This window comes from Myripristis murdjan, chromosome 6 (genome assembly GCF_902150065.1).
Source record: "Myripristis murdjan chromosome 6, fMyrMur1.1, whole genome shotgun sequence".
NCBI classification, from domain to species: domain Eukaryota; kingdom Metazoa; phylum Chordata; class Actinopteri; order Holocentriformes; family Holocentridae; genus Myripristis; species Myripristis murdjan.
In genome coordinates this window covers 27,517,274-27,536,199 of record NC_043985.1, presented here as the reverse complement: position 1 = coordinate 27,536,199, position 18,926 = coordinate 27,517,274, and the positions used below count along the sequence as shown (strand labels likewise).

At 43.0% G+C, this 18,926-nt stretch overlaps 1 protein-coding gene across 2 annotated transcripts in view; it reads right to left on the bottom strand.

The window, feature by feature from the left end:
• The window catches only part of srgap1a (SLIT-ROBO Rho GTPase activating protein 1a), a 95,027-nt gene that overhangs the window by 39,981 nt on the left and 36,120 nt on the right, over window positions 1-18,926 (bottom strand). For both annotated transcript variants that reach the window (XM_030053202.1, XM_030053203.1), the window contains exons 3-6: window positions 12,894-13,056; window positions 7,277-7,339; window positions 1,562-1,741; window positions 560-688 (exon numbers count right to left, since the gene is read on the bottom strand). In XM_030053202.1, the coding sequence (XP_029909062.1) occupies window positions 560-688; window positions 1,562-1,741; window positions 7,277-7,339; window positions 12,894-13,056 (535 nt within the window). The remainder of the gene's footprint in view (window positions 1-559; window positions 689-1,561; window positions 1,742-7,276; window positions 7,340-12,893; window positions 13,057-18,926) is intronic.

The window sequence follows — 18,926 nt, the reverse complement described above, 5'->3', positions numbered from 1 at the left end:
CAGATCGGTGGGAATGAAACAGTGGACAAGCAAGTTATGCAAGTTAACAACAGATTCCTAATGAGGGAGAGAGACTGGTCACATAGGCTGCTCCCAAAAAAATCTCCATCTTAACAAGTCATTTAGATTCATATTCGGCCTTGCCATCTTGTTTTTCTGCAAACAAAGTGAGACAATCCGCCAATGCGGCGAGATAATCCCACTTGTTTCCGACGCTAATCAATTTGTTTCAAGAATTTTCTCAAGTCGGGCGTCACTTTCTTGATCCTAGGCGGCTGATCTGCCTCTTCCCGCTTTGTTTCAACTTATCCTTGTTCCCAGAAATATTCTTCAAAGAAGTCAATTAAAACTGCATTGGAAACAAGTCTCACTGAATGTCAGACTAAATGACTTGTTAAGATGGAGCTTTTTTTTTGTTTTTTTTTGCAGTGCATTCTTGACAGCGACAACTTTTCCCGCCGTCAGTGTACACAAATGAGGAGTGTGTGCGTCTGTCTGTGCGTCTGACGGTTAAACTTCCTCAGAGTAAAGCTGATGCAGATACGTGGTTTATACTTACATCAATTAAGTCCGACAAATCGTGGATGTAGTATTTGAAAACCGAGGAGTTTGTCGCTTCGAGTGTCAGCAGGTACTCGTTCCGCGCTTTGATCGACTTCAGCTTGTTCTCTGAGTACTTGGCTTGACGCTGATGGGAGAATTAAAGGAAAGAATAAGTGGCACACAACAAAAGAGAGAGAGAGAGAGAGAGAGAGAGAGAAAGAGGGGATATGAATTTAATGAGTCAAGAGCTGTTTTTCTGACAAGTGTCTCTGAACGCGCTGTGCATCCCAGAGCTCAGGCAAGATCACTGGCAAACAACAGCTCCAATAAACACAACACTGGAGGACAAGCATGTAAACTTCATAAAAAAAAACAGCTAAAATGGAATAAAAAGAAAAAACTTAGGCTAAAAAAAAACCCCGTCATTCACCTCAATCAGGACGCCTCGGAGCCATCAAATGCTCATTTCGTACGTCCTTTCAACCAGACTAATAAAAGGCTGTTAGTCACCCACTGACCAGTAGACTCTGAGTCACGTACAGACACACACTTGCACACAAGATCATCCATATTTTAACACTTCCCAAATGCATTCCAGGAAGAGTGATGTGAAAAAATGCCATTCCCGCGGCCATTAAATCATTTGTCACGGAGATTTAACAGAAAACAGGCCTGTTCTGCGAGTACAAAGCCTGCTAATTTGGCTGTGACACTGCTTACAGTGTGTTTTCCACGTCTCCGGTCAGAGGAACGTCGGAGCGAAGCCGTGCTGTGACTCAGACCGCGGAGGCTTGGCCCAGATCATATCCAGTGACCAATAATCCAACAATGTAAACGTGCTACTCGACTATTTAATCCTATAATGGTAATGTAGGATTAGATGGTTTATTGTGTCAAAGAGCTCCAATGAAATGTGCAAAAGTGGATGGTGCGATGGCTCAGGTCCCATTAATTCTATGACAATTTAGAGAAATTGGATTAAAACGGTGCAGGATATTCTGAACCCCTGGCAAGCTACCTTCTCTTTCATCTTCTCGATCTTCTTTACGGAGCTGCGCCTCTGGTGTTTGTCCTCCATTCGGATGCTGAAGACGGGATCCCCCCTGCCAATCTGCTTCTCCTCTTGCTTCTCGGCCTCCTTCAGCTTGCTCTCGGCACTAATGCTCTCCGAGTGGTACATGTGGTAGGTCTTCATCACCTGGGGATGAACAAAAGTGATTGAGGGATTGAGAAAAAGCAACACTTCAGTCCAATTTGTTATTACCTTAGCAAACGTTCGCTGGTTATGGCTTTACAAATGTTAAGAATCCTTTGCTTTTCTCAGTTTCATATCATAAAAAAAATGCAAAAAACCCCAACAACTTCTGAACACTTGAGTTGTCTTCATGCAGGTACGTGGCAACAAAAATCATCCCACACACTGCTGTGACTTGCAAAACTTCTTGTTTGCTGTGCAACTGATCAACTGCTTTACCATCAGCTGTTCAACATCCAAAGAAATTTTGCATTGGAAAAAAATGTGTTTTAATGTGCACATGTATGATCTTTTGATTGGTCACTGTGTCCGTTATGGTAGTGTGTTGCACTACCTCTGCTCTAAATATCATTCTAAAATTATTAGTATTTTTTATTAAGCCTATTGGTCAAACAATTTGAAGACACTGCACTGGATGTGACAAGCATTTTACAGATGAAATGATGAATCAATTAATTGAAAAAACAAATATTCAGTAGTTGCACCCCTAAGAGGCGCTATCCAGAAACTGAGGGGCTTTAATTATAAACAGCTGAGCTGTAGGTCAGATTCTGCGAATCTCCAAAACACAGACACCCGTGTCCGACATGTTGAGCCCACAACTAAGACTCCCATTCTTTCACCCCACCCCCTCATCACAGATCGATTCAACTTATCTTCTCTCCCCAAACCACAAACCAAAGACAGATTGTCTCCAGTCCTTTCATACGCGGCTCTCATACGACCACAACAACCACAAATTCCCTGCAGCTAAACGTGACGTGTTGCCTTCATTGCTCCATGTTTAAAACAAATTTCCATTCACAGAGTGTTTAGGGCTGCGCTTTGGTTTGGAAAGAGGGTAAGAGGGGGGAAGGTGACTGCTCCAATCTCGGGCATGGAGGAAATGTCAGCTCATCAATGCACCACTCCCACCCCACCACCCCTTCCACTGGCATGAAGGGGGAGGGTGGGCGGGCGGGGGGTGCAGCAAAGGTTGGGCCATCAGGTAGTGACAGACTTAGTGGGTAAACCACTTAAAAGGAAAAGAGGCATTATACATCCTTGCACGTCTGCTTTTGAAGTCCACACACAGTGAGCCAGTGATCTGTGAGAGTGAACAAAAAAATGAGGTTTTCAAAGGAGCTCTTACTTAGGTGGTGTTAAGCTTTTTCTACAGTGTTTTATGGATTCAAAAACCTTTGGGATCTGAACATCAACACTGATATTATTAATTACACATATATTTTTTTTTTTGTTCCTACATGGTTTTGGTTTGACACAAGGTCCAAAAAATTTTTGCGATGCATCAATGTAGCTGTCTCAGTTGATGTTATGTTATTATATTTTTTATTTGTACAGTAACATTACTGTGTGAGGCCTATAATGGCATAGTTGCAGCTGCTTTTATCCCAATGGCAGGGCACCAGAGAAACACATTACCTTGATGGTGAAATGCCAATTACAGCTACTTCCTAAGGTTTGACTCACTGTCACTGGGAAGGGGGGCTGGGGGCGGTGGGGTGTGTGTGCGCTGCATTGCTCACACACCATGAACCCATTAGACAATGACTCAATCGCTAAGTAGCAGGTACACCACAAAACAAAAACAGTGAGTTCCTCAAAGGTCGAATGACATGAGAGATTTTCAAACTCGCTCTAGCACCGGCTCGCAGTGCAGTGAGCAGAGTGGAAGACGAAGAGACGGCTGAGGACTCAGAGGACGACGCTGATGAGTCACCGGCTGTGGGAACCAGGACAAATATCGAGGCAAGTTCATGACACACACATCTGACTCATAGTTTAACAGAACTGAGTGACCAACAGAGACATACAAATGATATGAATAGCATTCTTAAAGGTCCACTGGGCGTGATTTATGTGTAAAAATACACCAGCCTTATCAGCCAAAATCATAAACAGGGGCTGAGGGGAAAATACCCTGCAGCCTAGATGTGTAGAGTTGTCCTATACGCCCAAATGAAATCCTGGTTTCGGGTATGGATACTGCCGGCAGGACATTTTCTGCACCTGCAGTTAAGTAACAAATTGAAACATAAGAGCAAAATACAAAAACAGCAGTACTGAACAGTCAAACATTGAACTGTCAAATATTTGCAATTCTCCAGTCCTGCCATTTCCAGGTAGAAATAGCCTATTTAACTCAACATAAAACATACTGTGAGATATTTTTTTGTGTGTGAATTCTTAATTACTGAATCAGGAGTTATTTTTGATCAGAGGGTTTCTACTGTAAAATCAGCCTCCTACAAAACCTAAATGAGCCTGGGTTCATAGCGGTTGGTCAGATGCACTAAACTAGTTGAACAAAGGCAGAAAATACAGTCATTTGTCCTGGGAAAGACAGAAAAAAACAGTGGTTTAAGCTAGAATGAACTAACTCTGGCAAATTACAGTTCCACGAGCTGTAGATGCAACAGACTTGTCTGCACGAAAGGCCAAATTCAGTATAAAAAAAAAAAAAAAATACAGGGACTCACCCATCTCAAAATTTAAACATCTTTTCCCTAAAATGAGTTATTTTTGTATGAGTGGAACAACAGCGCAAAACTCTATTTGTTTTGAGCCGGTTGCCTTTGGTGGGGTTTGGCGTAACTGGAACCAGTGGAGAGATGGGTGACTGACCTTGGGCACTGCACTCCTCACTTACTGGTCTGGAGTCCACCGCTGGTGTGTTTACTTTGCTGCTCATTTTAGAGGGACATATTTAGAGACAGACCAGACCTGTTATTTCATTGGCGGTGGCCTACATAGGGCCTGTGGCTTTCTGATGCAATAGTCACCCCGTGTGTGTGTGTGTGTGTGTGAGTGTGTGCCTGTGCTCCCATGGGGGCTAAACCGGGTCAAATCTGGAGTGTGTACTGTGGTGAGAGAGTGACACGTATCGTGTTGGAGCAACACAAGTTGTGTGTGTTTGGCGCAGCACTCCCATCGACTGGGAGTGTGATCATTATAATCTTCTATAGTAAGTAACTGGAGACTCTATGGGCAAGCTGAACTCTTTTTCATCCGGTCTCTTGGGACGGCGCAGTAACTGCCTCCGCTCACGTCTCCATCCGTGTCCCTGCTGTCCCTGTGTGCTGCGTCTGGCTGTGTCGCTGTTACTGCAGCGATCGATGCTATGATCATAACATGATGTCTGTATTGATGTTTCCTGCTTCCACACTGATCATGTGAATTTAGTTTGCTTAACAACTCTGTGTAATGTGTTGATGCTAATACAGTGTCAGCACGGAGTAACTGATCTCACACACACACACATGCACACAAACATATATATTATGTGCATACTATAGCTGCATTAAGAGCATTAAAACACTCTGGGAGGGGTTTGGAAAGAGGGTAAACAAAAATATTTCAACCACAGAATTCATTGGGCAATGAACAACATCAAGCCTACTTTGTCTCTCCCATAACAACTGTAATAATAAATAATAATAATTATAATTACAAAAAAAACTTTTCTTGATGTTACAAAGCGCTTAACAGGAAGAAAAAACTGCAATTAAAACAAAAGAAAAAAACAAACCAAGATCATAAAATTGAGGGGAATAAAACAAAGTTACACAAAAATATAATGTATCAAAAGTGGGATAATAAAGCACAGCAACACATAAAACATTCACAAAAGCTTTCTGATAAGAGAAATCTCTTAAGAGGAGAATTAAAACACACTAAAGCTGTTGCGTGTTTGATCTCGACAGACTGTTTCGGTGCTCGAACAGCACAGGACCAATCACTTTTAGCCGAGACCTAAGATTAAAGTAATTTATAGCTGAACTATACGGCTCCACTGAAAAACAAAAATCATAATGTCTGATTGTCTGATTGTGAGCTGAGGCTGATGCCAGTGAGCAACTTTAAAGTGTGTTGTATTAACTGAGTGATGAGACTAGCACATGGCATTTAAGATAACACCATGTGTGAAACATGAAACTAAGCTACACATTTTGCTACCAGGCCTGTTTGCATCAATCAAGGCAGTGGAATTAAGTATTGATTCGTGATCCAAGTACCTTGAGGTCAGAGATAGGCACATAAAGCAAAGGAACATACACAACAGGAAAAAAAAAGAGAGATGAAAAGTACAAAAAACTCGACCACAGATGAGCTGGTTAAGTCTGTGGTAACTGTGAGGGCAAACAGGTGTGATGTAATGCTACTGAAGCCCACACACAATTTAGCCTGCAGGTACAGGTCTGAAACCAAGTTAAAAGTGCTACGTTAAGAAGGTGATGCAAGTTGTGCAGCTTCCCACCCAGTGTTGTTGTGCATGCGCTTGTTTTGAAGATGGGGGGAAAAAAAGGGATGAGCCAATAACAGGCTTTTCAAAACAGCGAACCTGCATTCCAAAGAGGTAAGCCAGACAGGTGTCAGAACAATGAGACAGGAATAAAGTTATTTATTATACGGCTCTATGGATTACTCAGTTATAACTGGTCAGTGCCTTTCTGTAATATTTCTGAATACTGATCACTGTCATGGAAAACTGGCTGATGAGGTGGATGGCCATTTCAAGTACATTAGATTTTGCACGCCACACAGAGGGTCGGGTCCATTTGCTACCATTAATCAAGCTCTTTGTTTCATGAAGGCAAATAAAACAACTGTTTTCATTCATAAGTAAGCCATGTAATAAGTGAGGTAATGTCCAGACTGCCGGTCATTATTGCAAAATAAACACTGACAAAGGTGATCGGGGTGCCAGCGCAGAGTGAAGGGTCTTGTATTGTTGAGGAGCGGTAGGCTGTAAGTTATCCCGTCCGTATTACTGGCAAAATAAAAATGCTTCTTTACAAAGGGAGAAGGAGGAGCTGCATGGCTCTAGCGGCTCATATGACACGTGCTGTTTAGTGGGGGCAGGTGAACGTCCATTTAGAAACGAAATCGTGGAAGTCTCGCTTGATGTTAAATCTATAGGTGATGAAGACCATCATGAAAAAATAAAATAAAAAAACTAAGGCACTCCATCTTTTTATTTAGTTGCCTTGCTCAAGAAATAAATTATATTGCTTCATTCAAAGACAGAGTGCCTTAGTTTTTTCCTGTGTTTGTCTGCATCAACTATACATATCGAGCAAGACTTCCAGGATTTCATCTCTACATAAAAATACTTCTTGTTTTATCCCCTAAATGAGTCCCCTCTCGCCATAAAGGAATCTAACAGATTTCCCACAAAATCCATCTCATTAGCACACAATGTGAAATGCAGTATAGCCAGGTAAAGACTGCCAATTTTCTTGGCAGTGGTTGTACTTGTTTATGGTAATTATACTCATTTGTTTACAGTAACTAATGTCTCAAAATGAAAGAGGCAATGATGTATTGATGTTAAAATGTTACACACAGCAGATTCAAGTTGCAGACTTATGCCAAAGACATTTCTGGCCTGCAGGACTTGAGGCATTTACATTTACATTTACTTACTTAGTACTTAAGTGCATCAGTAAAACTGCTAATGCAGTCATAACTACTTACTGTGTAAAGCTCATTTAGGACCTTCATTAAGTCTTCCTGGAGCTGAAATGTTATTTCCTTGCTCTGAAAAAGAAACACAGGAGAAAAAAAAAAAATTAGGCAAACACAGCACATAACGAATTTGACACGGTAAAATACTTTTGCTAACAACCAGCAGTACACAGTCTGAAAAGCAGTTTTGTGTCACAGTGGCTTTTCCAATCAAATCATCAAATAGGGCTACAGTTTCAAGGTCCATATGCTGGACACATTATCTGGCTGCCAAGCCTGATGTGAAAGATCTCCCAAAATACATTAACTTAATCAGCCATGCCACAAGACTGACTCAGTAATACTATCAGACATACACCCACTTTAATGCATCTTGCAGGGCAGGATACAGTTATGCTGTGATGGGTGGATAGAGGGGCATTTACGATTAATTTTACTGTACAGTTCTCATATTTCTCCCATATTGACTCATATATAACACGCGTATGAGATTATGAGTCATGACAATGAATTTTTGATCTCTCCCCTGCAGTTGATACCATGTGCTACCTGGATGATGTTACAGCCTTGGTCTGCACTCCAAGTCTTTCTCTAACCCAATCATTTGCAGACTAATCGCATTCTGGGAGCCGTTCCCAACAAAAGGCTGCCAGAGGGTAGTGAGAAGGTATCCCACCACCTTGAGCAGGCCGCAGAGGACTTTCCATCTGATCAAGAAGTGCTGTACGTTACACACTGCACACAGGCCCATGCTAATCAAAAACAAAGCCTTATAAACTCAAATGTATGAACGCTTAAGTGAATTGTGCTTGTTTTACAATGCATATAATGTGTAGTCTGACAGAAATGGCCATATTCATCCAATCATGATGAACAGATGTTAGACCAACAAGAAACAGATAAGTAGGCCAAACTACCCCAAATCAATTCTACAGTCGTATTGCTGACAACGAGCATGGGTATCACCAGTGTTGCACAAAATATGTCCAACAGGGCTGCATGTATATTGGAGATCCAAAGCCATTTTGCTGGGAATGGTTGCATTAAATAGCCATCAGTGTGGAGGATTTTCGAGCAACCCATCTGCTGGTATTAGCTGAAGGATACAGGATCCAGTGCAGGCACAGAGGAAAGCCCTCTGCTTCACTTTGCTAATGCATGTAGATCTATCCCTTCTGTCAAACCGGCAAACTCCAACTTCCCAAAAGAAAGTTCAGGAAAAGACTATTTAAATCAACTTAAAACCAAATAATCAAATGAACTCTCCCGTTACAGTGCATTTTTGTTCTGCTGGAAATATTTTCAAGCAGAGTTTCCTTTCATTGCCGGTTATTCCAATTCTGAACCGATGCATGCATGACAACAATACCCTGAAACAAAATTCCTTTTAGAAAAATGACTGAATGATGTATAGGATGTGGTTTCCTGACTGGCGATTAGATGAGCCTCACACTACTTTGTAGTCCTGCACACGTGTGGCTTCCTGTGGGTGTGGGCAACAGGGAAGGGAAGCATCTCTATTGAGGTCACAATCCTCACTGATCCAGGTGGATCCACATACGTCCGTCCTGGCAGACAAACAGGCCCGTTCTCAGCCGCTGCGCTGAAAAGACTCTTTTGAAAATGGAAATGCCGCCACAGTTCAGCCGTGCTAGGACAATGGCAATCTACTTCTCCTCTCAATTCACTGCATTGGAAACTTACGCGCACCAACACGTGGAGACGCTGATAGGTTCACAGGTGATGCGGCATGGTGTGCTGGCATTTGGACAGCCAGCAAAGAGGATTACTCTCACTGTTTCTGGCTGTCAGGCTGGTGTCTGAAATTAGAGCATTTGTGCGAGCGAGGGAGCCTGGCCGATCGGCGACACCTTCCTAACCACCACCTGGCTTGTCAGTTCCTTATTTGTTGAATTACCAGGGCTGAGCAATATGGTAAAAATATCATATTGCAATTACACTGACAGATACTGCAACTGTGACATGATGTACGATTTTAGTCGCGGTGACACTTTCTGCATCATAATTTTCGGTTTTCACTGGGATCTGTACCAAACAAACATGTTTTCTTACATGCGGGGGAATGCGATTTGCAGGCCAGGGTATCTCTGAGCCACAACAATACTTCATTTATACTGGTATTCTGACACTCATTTAACCTTTATGAAAAAAACGGCAGCTCCTGTGGCCTGGATATTGTGCTTGACTGTACTGCGTTTTCAATAATATTTCAATTCGACAGACAGATCAAGCAGCATTTAAATCCGGATAAGCAGAAAACCCCTTAAAAAGAGCAAGAAGGGAACTCTAAGGCATGTTTGGAAATGGAGTTGTACGGGGATGCTCGAGTAAAATCTCGACTTTTGGAGAAAATATCAGATGATTGGGTCCTTACTTGGGCCAACAGTGTAGGATAGGTCTGTAATTATATCTTGCTAAAACACAGTGTTTCATTTTAGGCTGTCAATTATATTATTATCCATTCCCGCCTATCATAAATAAAACACAAATACATGTCCACTGAGACTGTGAAAAAAAAAAAAGTGAGGGCCATCCGACACAGACATAAGCCCACTCCTCTGGGAAAAGCCATTAGCAACCCTCAGTTCAGGGGAGAGAACCTTTGACTATTTGTCAGATCTAACACTTGTCAGCCCTTTTCCATTGAGAACACTGGGAAGTGATCCAGAGCTCAATGAAAAGCCTTCTCTCAGGCAGCATGAGGCCAAGACACAGCTCGGCTCATCTGAAGGCAGAGAGAGAGAGAGGAGGAGAGAGGAGAGAAGGTGAGAGAGGTAAAAGACACAGAGATGCAAGAGAGAGAGGGAGAGAGAGAAAGAGAAAGATAGAGAGGTGGGGGGTGGGAACTTCCTGCACCTGCATTACATTCAAGAGACGTTTCCAGCGCTCATGCCAGAAAAACCTATCTTGAAATGCCTCCTAAAAAACTCCACGAAACAAATCTTATGTTTCATATTGTCACCAAAAGTAACACAAACACGCGCCAAGTTGCATGCAATGAGGGTGTTTACGCGATGCTGTGTGGTGTAACCAGCGTCCTGATTTAATTTACAAGACTCACCCCCCCCCCGTCCCTTTCATTTTAAAGGGATGTCAACTGGGGGGGTTTCCAATACTGCCTAATTCATTAAAAGAATCCTACAAATGGGTTTTCCCTTTTAAGCTCATACCATCTGTATTCTAACCACATTAGAGAGATGAAATAACCCCAGAGAAGAGGAGGAACTGAGTGAGCCTTTGGGGAGCGATGGGTTTCATATTGCCACTGACATTAATCATTCTATAGAGAGGGTGGTTGTATACCCTGCAGGGGCCTATGTGTGTGTGTGTGTGTGTGTGTGTGTGTGTGTGTGTGGCACGGAGCTGTACGGATATGACCGTCCTGTCACAGTTACAGTAACGCAACCGCCACTACAGACACACACGCACATACAAACAGACTCACGCAAACACGTGCATATGTGACATTAAACAACCACCCCTTGCACATACACACACACACACTCTTCATATCACGGTGATATATGGCGTAAGGTCTGACAGGGTCTCACATGGAGCTGGTAATGGTTTCCATAAATCCTAGCAAGCTTTGATCTATATGATATGATAAACATGCACATATGCAGTGCCACCAAATTCCTCTCAGGGTTAACTTTAGCAGTGAATGTGCGATGGTTAAAAAAAAAAAAAACAACAACAACTACAACACTATCAAACATATTTTTTATGTATGGAAAGGAACTGTCTCTAGCTTTGGGATATCCACCTTGTAGCTGCAGCCACACAATGTGACTTCCATAAATAAAACAGGACAGAGTAAAACAAAGAGCTGGTTGTATAAATAATGAAAACTAAATACATGTGATAGGATCTGCCCAAGCGTAAAGAGAGAGAGAAAAAAGGAAAAAAAGAAGTGTACTGTTTAACTCTTACATCCTGACGAAGCAAGCGCAAACCAAAACGGGGGCCTCTCTGAAACTGCGTGCGCCCGTCGTTAGAGGTGTTTTAAAAAGATGTTACCCACAATGCAGTGCCGAGGAAATCAACACAGCACCACAGGCCTTCATTCTGCACATGCCAAATGGCAAGCAGGTCAACCAGAAGATGTCGGCTTTAAGACACCGACGCTGGGGTGCTCCTCTGCTGTTCTGCCTCGCTGCCTGAGACCAGAAGATACAAGGAAATAAAAACACGGGTCTTTGATGTGTTTGGAGGGATGACAACAGTACAGCTGTCTCCTCAAAGCGGCGAGGGCGCCTGTGTAACATCGGGGACTTCTCTGTTGTTTGTGCCTCGTTACAGAAGCTCTGCGGAGATCAAAGACTCGGGGATGCTCTAATTACAGGGCGAGAGGTGTCTCAGGTCCCCTATGAACCGGGACCCCCCACCAGCTTGCCGTTTGTTTGCAAAATGTCACCTGGATCCACAGAGCACTTGCACGACACACTTTTAAGGGACAGCTAAAACCATTTATGGCGATGCACGGCAGGTTTCTATGCCAACGCTGGCATCGGTGGGAAAACAGCAGCTATCACGTTTGCCGCCATATGAGGATCTAATCTAGAGGTTAGCACGGCGACTTCAGAGTTGCATGCACACATAAGTGAGTAGGGGATAGTCTATCATTATGATCATTAATGTGGGTTGGGTCGGGGGAGGGAGCAATTAGAGCAACATCTGAAAAGTGGATCTGCCTGGTTCACATCTGGCCTCATTAGTCCAACTGTGGGCCTTAACCACTATCAAAAGGAAATGACTGCTGCGACTTCCTGTTTGTGTGCTGGGGGTGCGGGTGACTACGGCAGACCACTCCCCCACAAAATCAGATGATACCGCAAGCACTGAGATATGTTAACGACTCTGAACACAAATAAAAGACCTTCACTTTTACTGTCTTAATCTGGGAGTTAGATCTTCAGTCACTGCAGCGCCGTGGAAAAAGAGAGAGAGAGGGGGAGGAAAAGTTGTTGAAAAGGAAGGCGAAAAAGAAATAAAGCAGACACAGGAGATAGAAAAGTCTCCCAAGCTACACTGACACAAAGACACTCCCCTGGAGCGGAGCCGCTTTGTAATTTAGGCCTGTGGTGAGTTCATGTGACTCCTGTTGCATAGGAGCTCATAATCTATCTGGGAGTTGTCGTCTTTGTGGTGGAAAAGGCAGCGGTGGCCGGGTTTCGGTCACAAGGCCACAGGCTTCAGATGGGAGGGTAACGGGCATACTGTAGCCACGATCAGAGCTGCTCTGCACTACTGTAATTCACAGAGCGAAACCACAGGACTGCAGCACAGCTTCATCCGATCAAGCACAAAGCTGAATATATATCTGATCCTGCAGCTAAAAATGCGTCTTTTGTCAAATGAATGACTGTGAAATATTGTTTACATACTGGGAGTCACTGGAAACGCTGCTGCCCAGTCTGACCGCTGTGTAAAATCTGGACTGTATTAGTGGCGAGCTCTAACTTGTATTTTGTTGATCAAACAAAATTTTACATCTGACCTCCACTCGCAGAGGTCAAACGTCAATGTGGTAGAGAGGCATTAAAAAAAAAAAAAAAAAGACAAGGAAAGAGCAGGCAGCACGGTTTGTGTTTTCGCCGCTCACCTTCTTGAGGAGCCGCGTGGAGTCCTCGCTGATCTGCATGAACCTCATGATGACGTTGTTGAGGTAGATGTCGCTCAGCGTGGCGTGGTCCTTGCTCTCCCTCCTCACTTGGTTCAGCAGCAGGTACCAACAGTTGACCGGCGACAGAAGGTTCTGGTCTTTCCTAAATAGGCCAGACAGAAAAAAAAAAAAAAAAAATTGGTGTCATGACAGTTATTCAAGATGGATAAACCTGCAGTTCACTGATTAGCTGTGACAACAATCAGAAAGTGGTTAGGTTGGTGAAGGACCCAGTGATAACTCTACCTCTTCTTAACTTGTAGCCTCACTGCTCACTGTTGTTATCATTATTATTATTACTAAACCTTTATTTTGCCTTCAGAGTGTCACTTTTCAAAAGTACTTTGGACCTACTTTAGTCATCAAGCACCATTTCTGTCTTGTCTTGGTTGAAACTTTGGTTGAGCATGTTCCTTTTGTCTATTCTATGTGGACAAATTCTACATTATTGTTCATCTAAAAGGGAAAAATCGATGAAAAGGGAGACACAGAGACTACCGAATCTATATTTGTGAATTGATTTGCAGGGCTGGAGGATATGGAAAAATCATATATCACCTCATGTTTGACTAAATAACTCAATACTGATATTATGAAGAAACTGTAGGGATGGTTATTGGTGCTTATCAAATACAACAGTCTAATAAGGTCAGAAATCTGCTTTGCTCTATTGTAATGCAGCCTGTAAAACCAATTAAAGACAGCAATTACGCCATATCTTAAAACTGCAATATCCAAAATCGCAGAGGATATTCAAGTGTTATGTCACGAAATCAATATAATATTGATATATCACCAACGCCTACTGGTTTATGGGTGTGTACCTCTGTGTCCATGCCAGCGTCTTAGCCTGTATTTCATCAGACCGTCTTCACCATCACACAGATCAAAGCTTTTCTGTCCAATTCCTCACCTAGCAGGGTGCCTAAACACTGAAAGTGGATCACGGCCCATCACAAAGGTATTAGAGAAATGCCTCATAAGCCTCCCTTGGTGTTAAGTGCCCCATATATTGCTGGTTTTGGGCCCAAAAAGCTCTCCATATATTACAGGGCCTACGCATTGGATCTCAGCTGGGAGTTCAGTTAAAAAGACTTTGTATCAGTGACATTTCTGGGACACAGCACTTGCAATGCTCCAAGCCAAGCTGACTTCCTGCAACTAGGGAAGAGTATGCCATAAGCTTTAAATACACTTAGTGGAAAGAAGTTGGAGAAGTTATGCACATACGGTAGTGTACTTTAATTAAAGTTGAAAAGGGGAATCACACGTGTACTGTGATAGCAAATGACACATGGACAAGGTAGGGGAGAGACGTTGCAGCATAGAAAGACAGACAGAGATCTGAATGCAAGACAGCTAGAGTAAAGGCAGATTAAAAATACTGGGGAGCCTGAGGGCTGTTTCCTGTGCCGCGTGCCTGCTGCTTCCAGGCTAACTGTAGGACATTGTGCAGGCCAGAGTGAGCTGAGGCCCTGCGTAAGCACTGGCCTGCAGGCTGACTTCCTCTGGTTTAATCTATAACATTCCTCCTGCCTGCTAAAGAGCAGCACAAAATGTGACTGTGTGCATGTGTGTGTGTGTGGGTGGGTGGGTGTGTGGGTGTGTGAGAGACGTTCCAAGTTTGAGTCTGGGGTCAAGTCCTGCAGGAACCATATGGACACTCGCCTCTGCTCCCCCCTCCCAAGGTTAGCTTGCACAGACAGGCAGCACTTGTCAACACAACAGGTGAAACTCTGCACTCGGCAAGTGACCCAGCCCTGAACTAGTCTACTTTACTGATACAGCATCTGCTGCAAGAGCGAAAACCAAGCACAGGATTTCTCCTAATAAATAAGTGACACAAACATCCCAGCCAGCTGAAATGTTCCGTGCTGTCTGAGACATTTAAAAAACAGGAAGCAAACCACATGTAACGGGGACAGAGCCAAACATGCTGAGAGGATAACAACAAATCCAAAGGCTGCAGTACACAAAGTCAGAGAGACGGTGAATAAAAAAATAAAACATAGCTGAGAGATGCACTGGATCCATGTCGTCAGGCCACGTCCAAAGAAAGGGGAAGTTAGGAAAAAGAGAAAAACAAATAAGTGGTGCAGGCCCAGAGCTACAGCAGCAGGGTGGCTGGACAGCATCACTCGCACTCTGTCAAAGTGCAATTACCATAAAATCCTTTCTGCATTATGCATCACCACAGTGTAATACTTTCATTCTATGTCACTGAATCCAGGCGTGTGTGTGAAGAATGTGTGTGTGTGTGTGTGTGTGTGTGCGCGTGTGTTTATTCATTCATGCTTACTTTTGCATGTGCACATGCATAATGTCCAGGTGGCCAGCAAAATGAAGTTGGACACAGTACATCACGAGGTCCCGCAAAAGACTATTAAATAACCTCCTGGAAATCCACAGCCTTTGTTTTCACATGTTGTCACAAGGTCCATCTGGCTCCCCCTAAGTATTGATGTTAATTTGATTGGGGTTGCAAGATGGCAAGAGCGGAAGCAACCTATAGGCAGGATTAGGCAGAATACTTTCAGTCGGTGTGTGAAAGACCTGACCCGTTCTGCTCTGATTTAACTTACCCCAGAAGTCCAAACAGAATAGCAGGGCTGCTTGCTGTGAACAGGGTGACCCGATTCAACACCACAACTAAACTGATACAGAACACGCACGCCGCTTAGGAAAATTCATGACACACAAAAGACACTGAACAAAAGTAGAAAAAGAATTCTTCATCATTCTTTCACATGGCATCCTATTTTCCTGAAATGAAAGCCCGCACGGACAAACACGGCAATGACCCAGAATTCGTAACAAAACACAAACAAGATTGAGCAAACTGAGGCAAAGGTGCATTAACACACCTGGGTCAGTGGAATTAAAGAGCTTACGCGCGCAGAAACCCCGGGGGCAGTCACTGGATGTACCCAAATGTCCCCACTAATAGATCAACAGCGCCAAAAGTGCCTTGTTTGTTGGTTAATGGGGTAACAGGCTGGATCAAACTGGAGGCCCACAGTTGAAGGACGAAGGGAAAGGAAAAATTAGGGTTGTAGGGAGTGGTGCAGGCCGGGACAGCAAAATAACCTCTGGGAGTCTGCTTACCCCACATAATAGCAGGAAACGCTCTCAATGTCATCATTTCCCCCTCAGCCAGGGCAGGAATTAGGTCAGACAGACCGACAGACCACCGAAGGGCCAAAACACAGGTATAAATGGGGAAACTAACATCCAGAAAGGGGAGACAGGGAGATGAGTGAAAAAAGAGCTCATTAGCAGTTCACTACAGGCTGTAAATGTGTGTGCCTTTGCACGTGTGTGTGTGTGTTTTGTCTGTTCATGCAGTCTGAATCCAAAAGTCAGTGGGTCAATGTCAACATATTTGCACTCTCATACAGTAGCACATTGCTGACAATGAAGGATAATTGCCACTTCAGTATGCAGTGTATTGAATTGAGAGCCCTTATCAGCAGTGGTGGCAAAATGGCAAAGTCCTCTAGTGGCTTGCTGATAAAATCTTTCATTAATAAACTGCGGTACTGGCTTTTATAGCAGCTGCATGCTGACTGACACTCACTTACAATGTAGCTTTACAGCTGCTACCAAAGTATGTGATAACAGCAAGTCCTTACCACTGAACTTGCCAATCACTTAAAGTAACATTTGGAGTTTGAATTTTAAACGCGAGCTACAGGGCATTAAAGTCGTCTGCACAATTAACAGTGCGCTCGTTCATCTGAAACACCGACTCAGCCATTTGTAACATAAGTTGCACATTTTGTTCCAGTGAGAGTTCATCCAACTGAATAAGGTCATCGCAGTGAAACCAAACTGTATCGATTTTAGACTGTGATCTGTGCATGGGCGGAGCCAGCATTATCACACTGCAGTAGCTCAGCAGTTGCTATATCTTTGTGTGGGGTTGCCGTGGGTACCGAGGCAGCCCGTCCTGGTGGCCAAAGAATAAGCAATGCTTCGAGGTGCCTGTCAAACTTACAAAATCACATAATACACACCCCTGCACAACCACATACTATACTGTATTCTACTACTGTCTACTGTATAGTGCACATTTTTAAACTCAGTGACATAAAGAGAGAATTGTGCACTGCCATCACTATCATTATCATCATCATGAAAAAATAATGTGACTGTCCAAGACATAACATAACAAGACAAGACATAACATTAAAAGTAGCATATTGCCAACACGCACCGACATGACAAACTCTCACATGCACTCCAACAGGAATATAGTGCTTGAGAAAGGACTGTGTTCGTAATTAAATATGCACAGTTTATTACCATTTTTAAAATAAGTTCTATTTTTTTAAACTGATATGTTTATTCGTTTTCATAAATCACCGCAATGCCAAATCTTGGGGTTGCTACAGCAATACTGTAGTGCCGCCAGTGGATCTGCGGGTGCGTGTCTTTGAAATATTAAAAAACGCAATATTGATCTATTTTCATCAGTGCACCGGTGAATCATCCTGTCAATAAATCCTAACAAAAATGGTATTTACCCTCTGGTGTTTGAATGACAATATAATCAACAATGCTGTCCCCCCTGCCACTCATGCTCAATGTACTATAAACAATTTCAGCGGGCAATATGACTTCAGTTTCAATATTTTCCACCTTGGTTTTGACAACAAGGCTTTTGAATCCTCAGAGACACAAAAAGGAAGTCCTTTAGCCAGAAGCTTAATTCTGGATAAAAAGTGGCCTATTTAAGATGCTCCCATGGGTGGCTTTGGCAATATAAATAATTCAATTATTCCTCTGTTTGCTATCCCCATGTCCCTCCCTGAACAAACTCTGTATAATGTCTGGTGGAGTGCTTGTGTGTGTGTGCTTGTGTATGTTTAAGATACAGAGAGAGAGCGAGAGAGAGAGAGAGCGAGAGAGAGACAGAGAGAGAGAAAATAGAGTGTCTGCCCATGTTTGTTCTTGTGTGTGTGTGTGTGTGTGTGTGTGTGTGTGTGTGTGTGTGTGTGCGCGCGCATTCTGCAAACAGGCCACTGCTCCACAAATGCACTAGACCAGGCGTGTCAAACTCAATCACTAAAAGGGCTGTATTAAAACACAACCAATTTAAACATGTCAAACGGGGGCAATATGAGATATCATACATGTTTTTCTCCATGCATGCATTGGTACACAAATACTACAAATATAACTAATATTTTCATGTTAAATCGCATGAGTAATATGGCCAAAATATCCAAAGTACTTCAAAAGATCAAAATACAGTCAGGTTAACTTGTGATTACACATAAAAAAATGCCAGGACAAAATACGTAACAATACATAAAAATAACTGTTTGTATTCTTTAATTATGGCCACATATGAGCCAGGCAAGTTTATCATCGAGCAAACTATTTCACTGAGATCACTGAGAAGAACCAGCACAACACCAGGGTGCTCTTGGATATTATTAACCACACAAAAGAAAAAAAAATCAGCTTCAGAGTGAGCCCAGTGCACAGAGGCTGCTCTACTCCAAGAGCTCAGTGATCTTCTTTTAGCAGCTGACTCTGGCCAATCATCTATTTTAATCATTTCAGATCTTACAGCTGCCTTTAATTAACACAGTAGATCATTCCATTTGAATTACGCATCTTAAAAAATGAGTTGGCCCTGCTTTAGACTCATTTTATTTGTATCTCCGAGATAGGACTTTGAGTGTTGCTACTGGTGACGGCAAACCATTCCACTGAATCTTTGTCTTGTTGAGTGCCACAGGGGTCAGTCCTCGGCCCCCTGCTTTTCTCTATTTACATGTTAGGACACAATCTGCTGAGACAATATTAGTTTCCATGACACACATCTTTATTTCTCTTTCGACCCCAGCAGCAACAACATATTAATCACTCTCCGGACATGCCTTAATGAAGTTCAAAACTGGCTGTCGCATAATTTCCAACAAAATACAGACAAATCTGAGATCATTATCATAGGCCCAGACA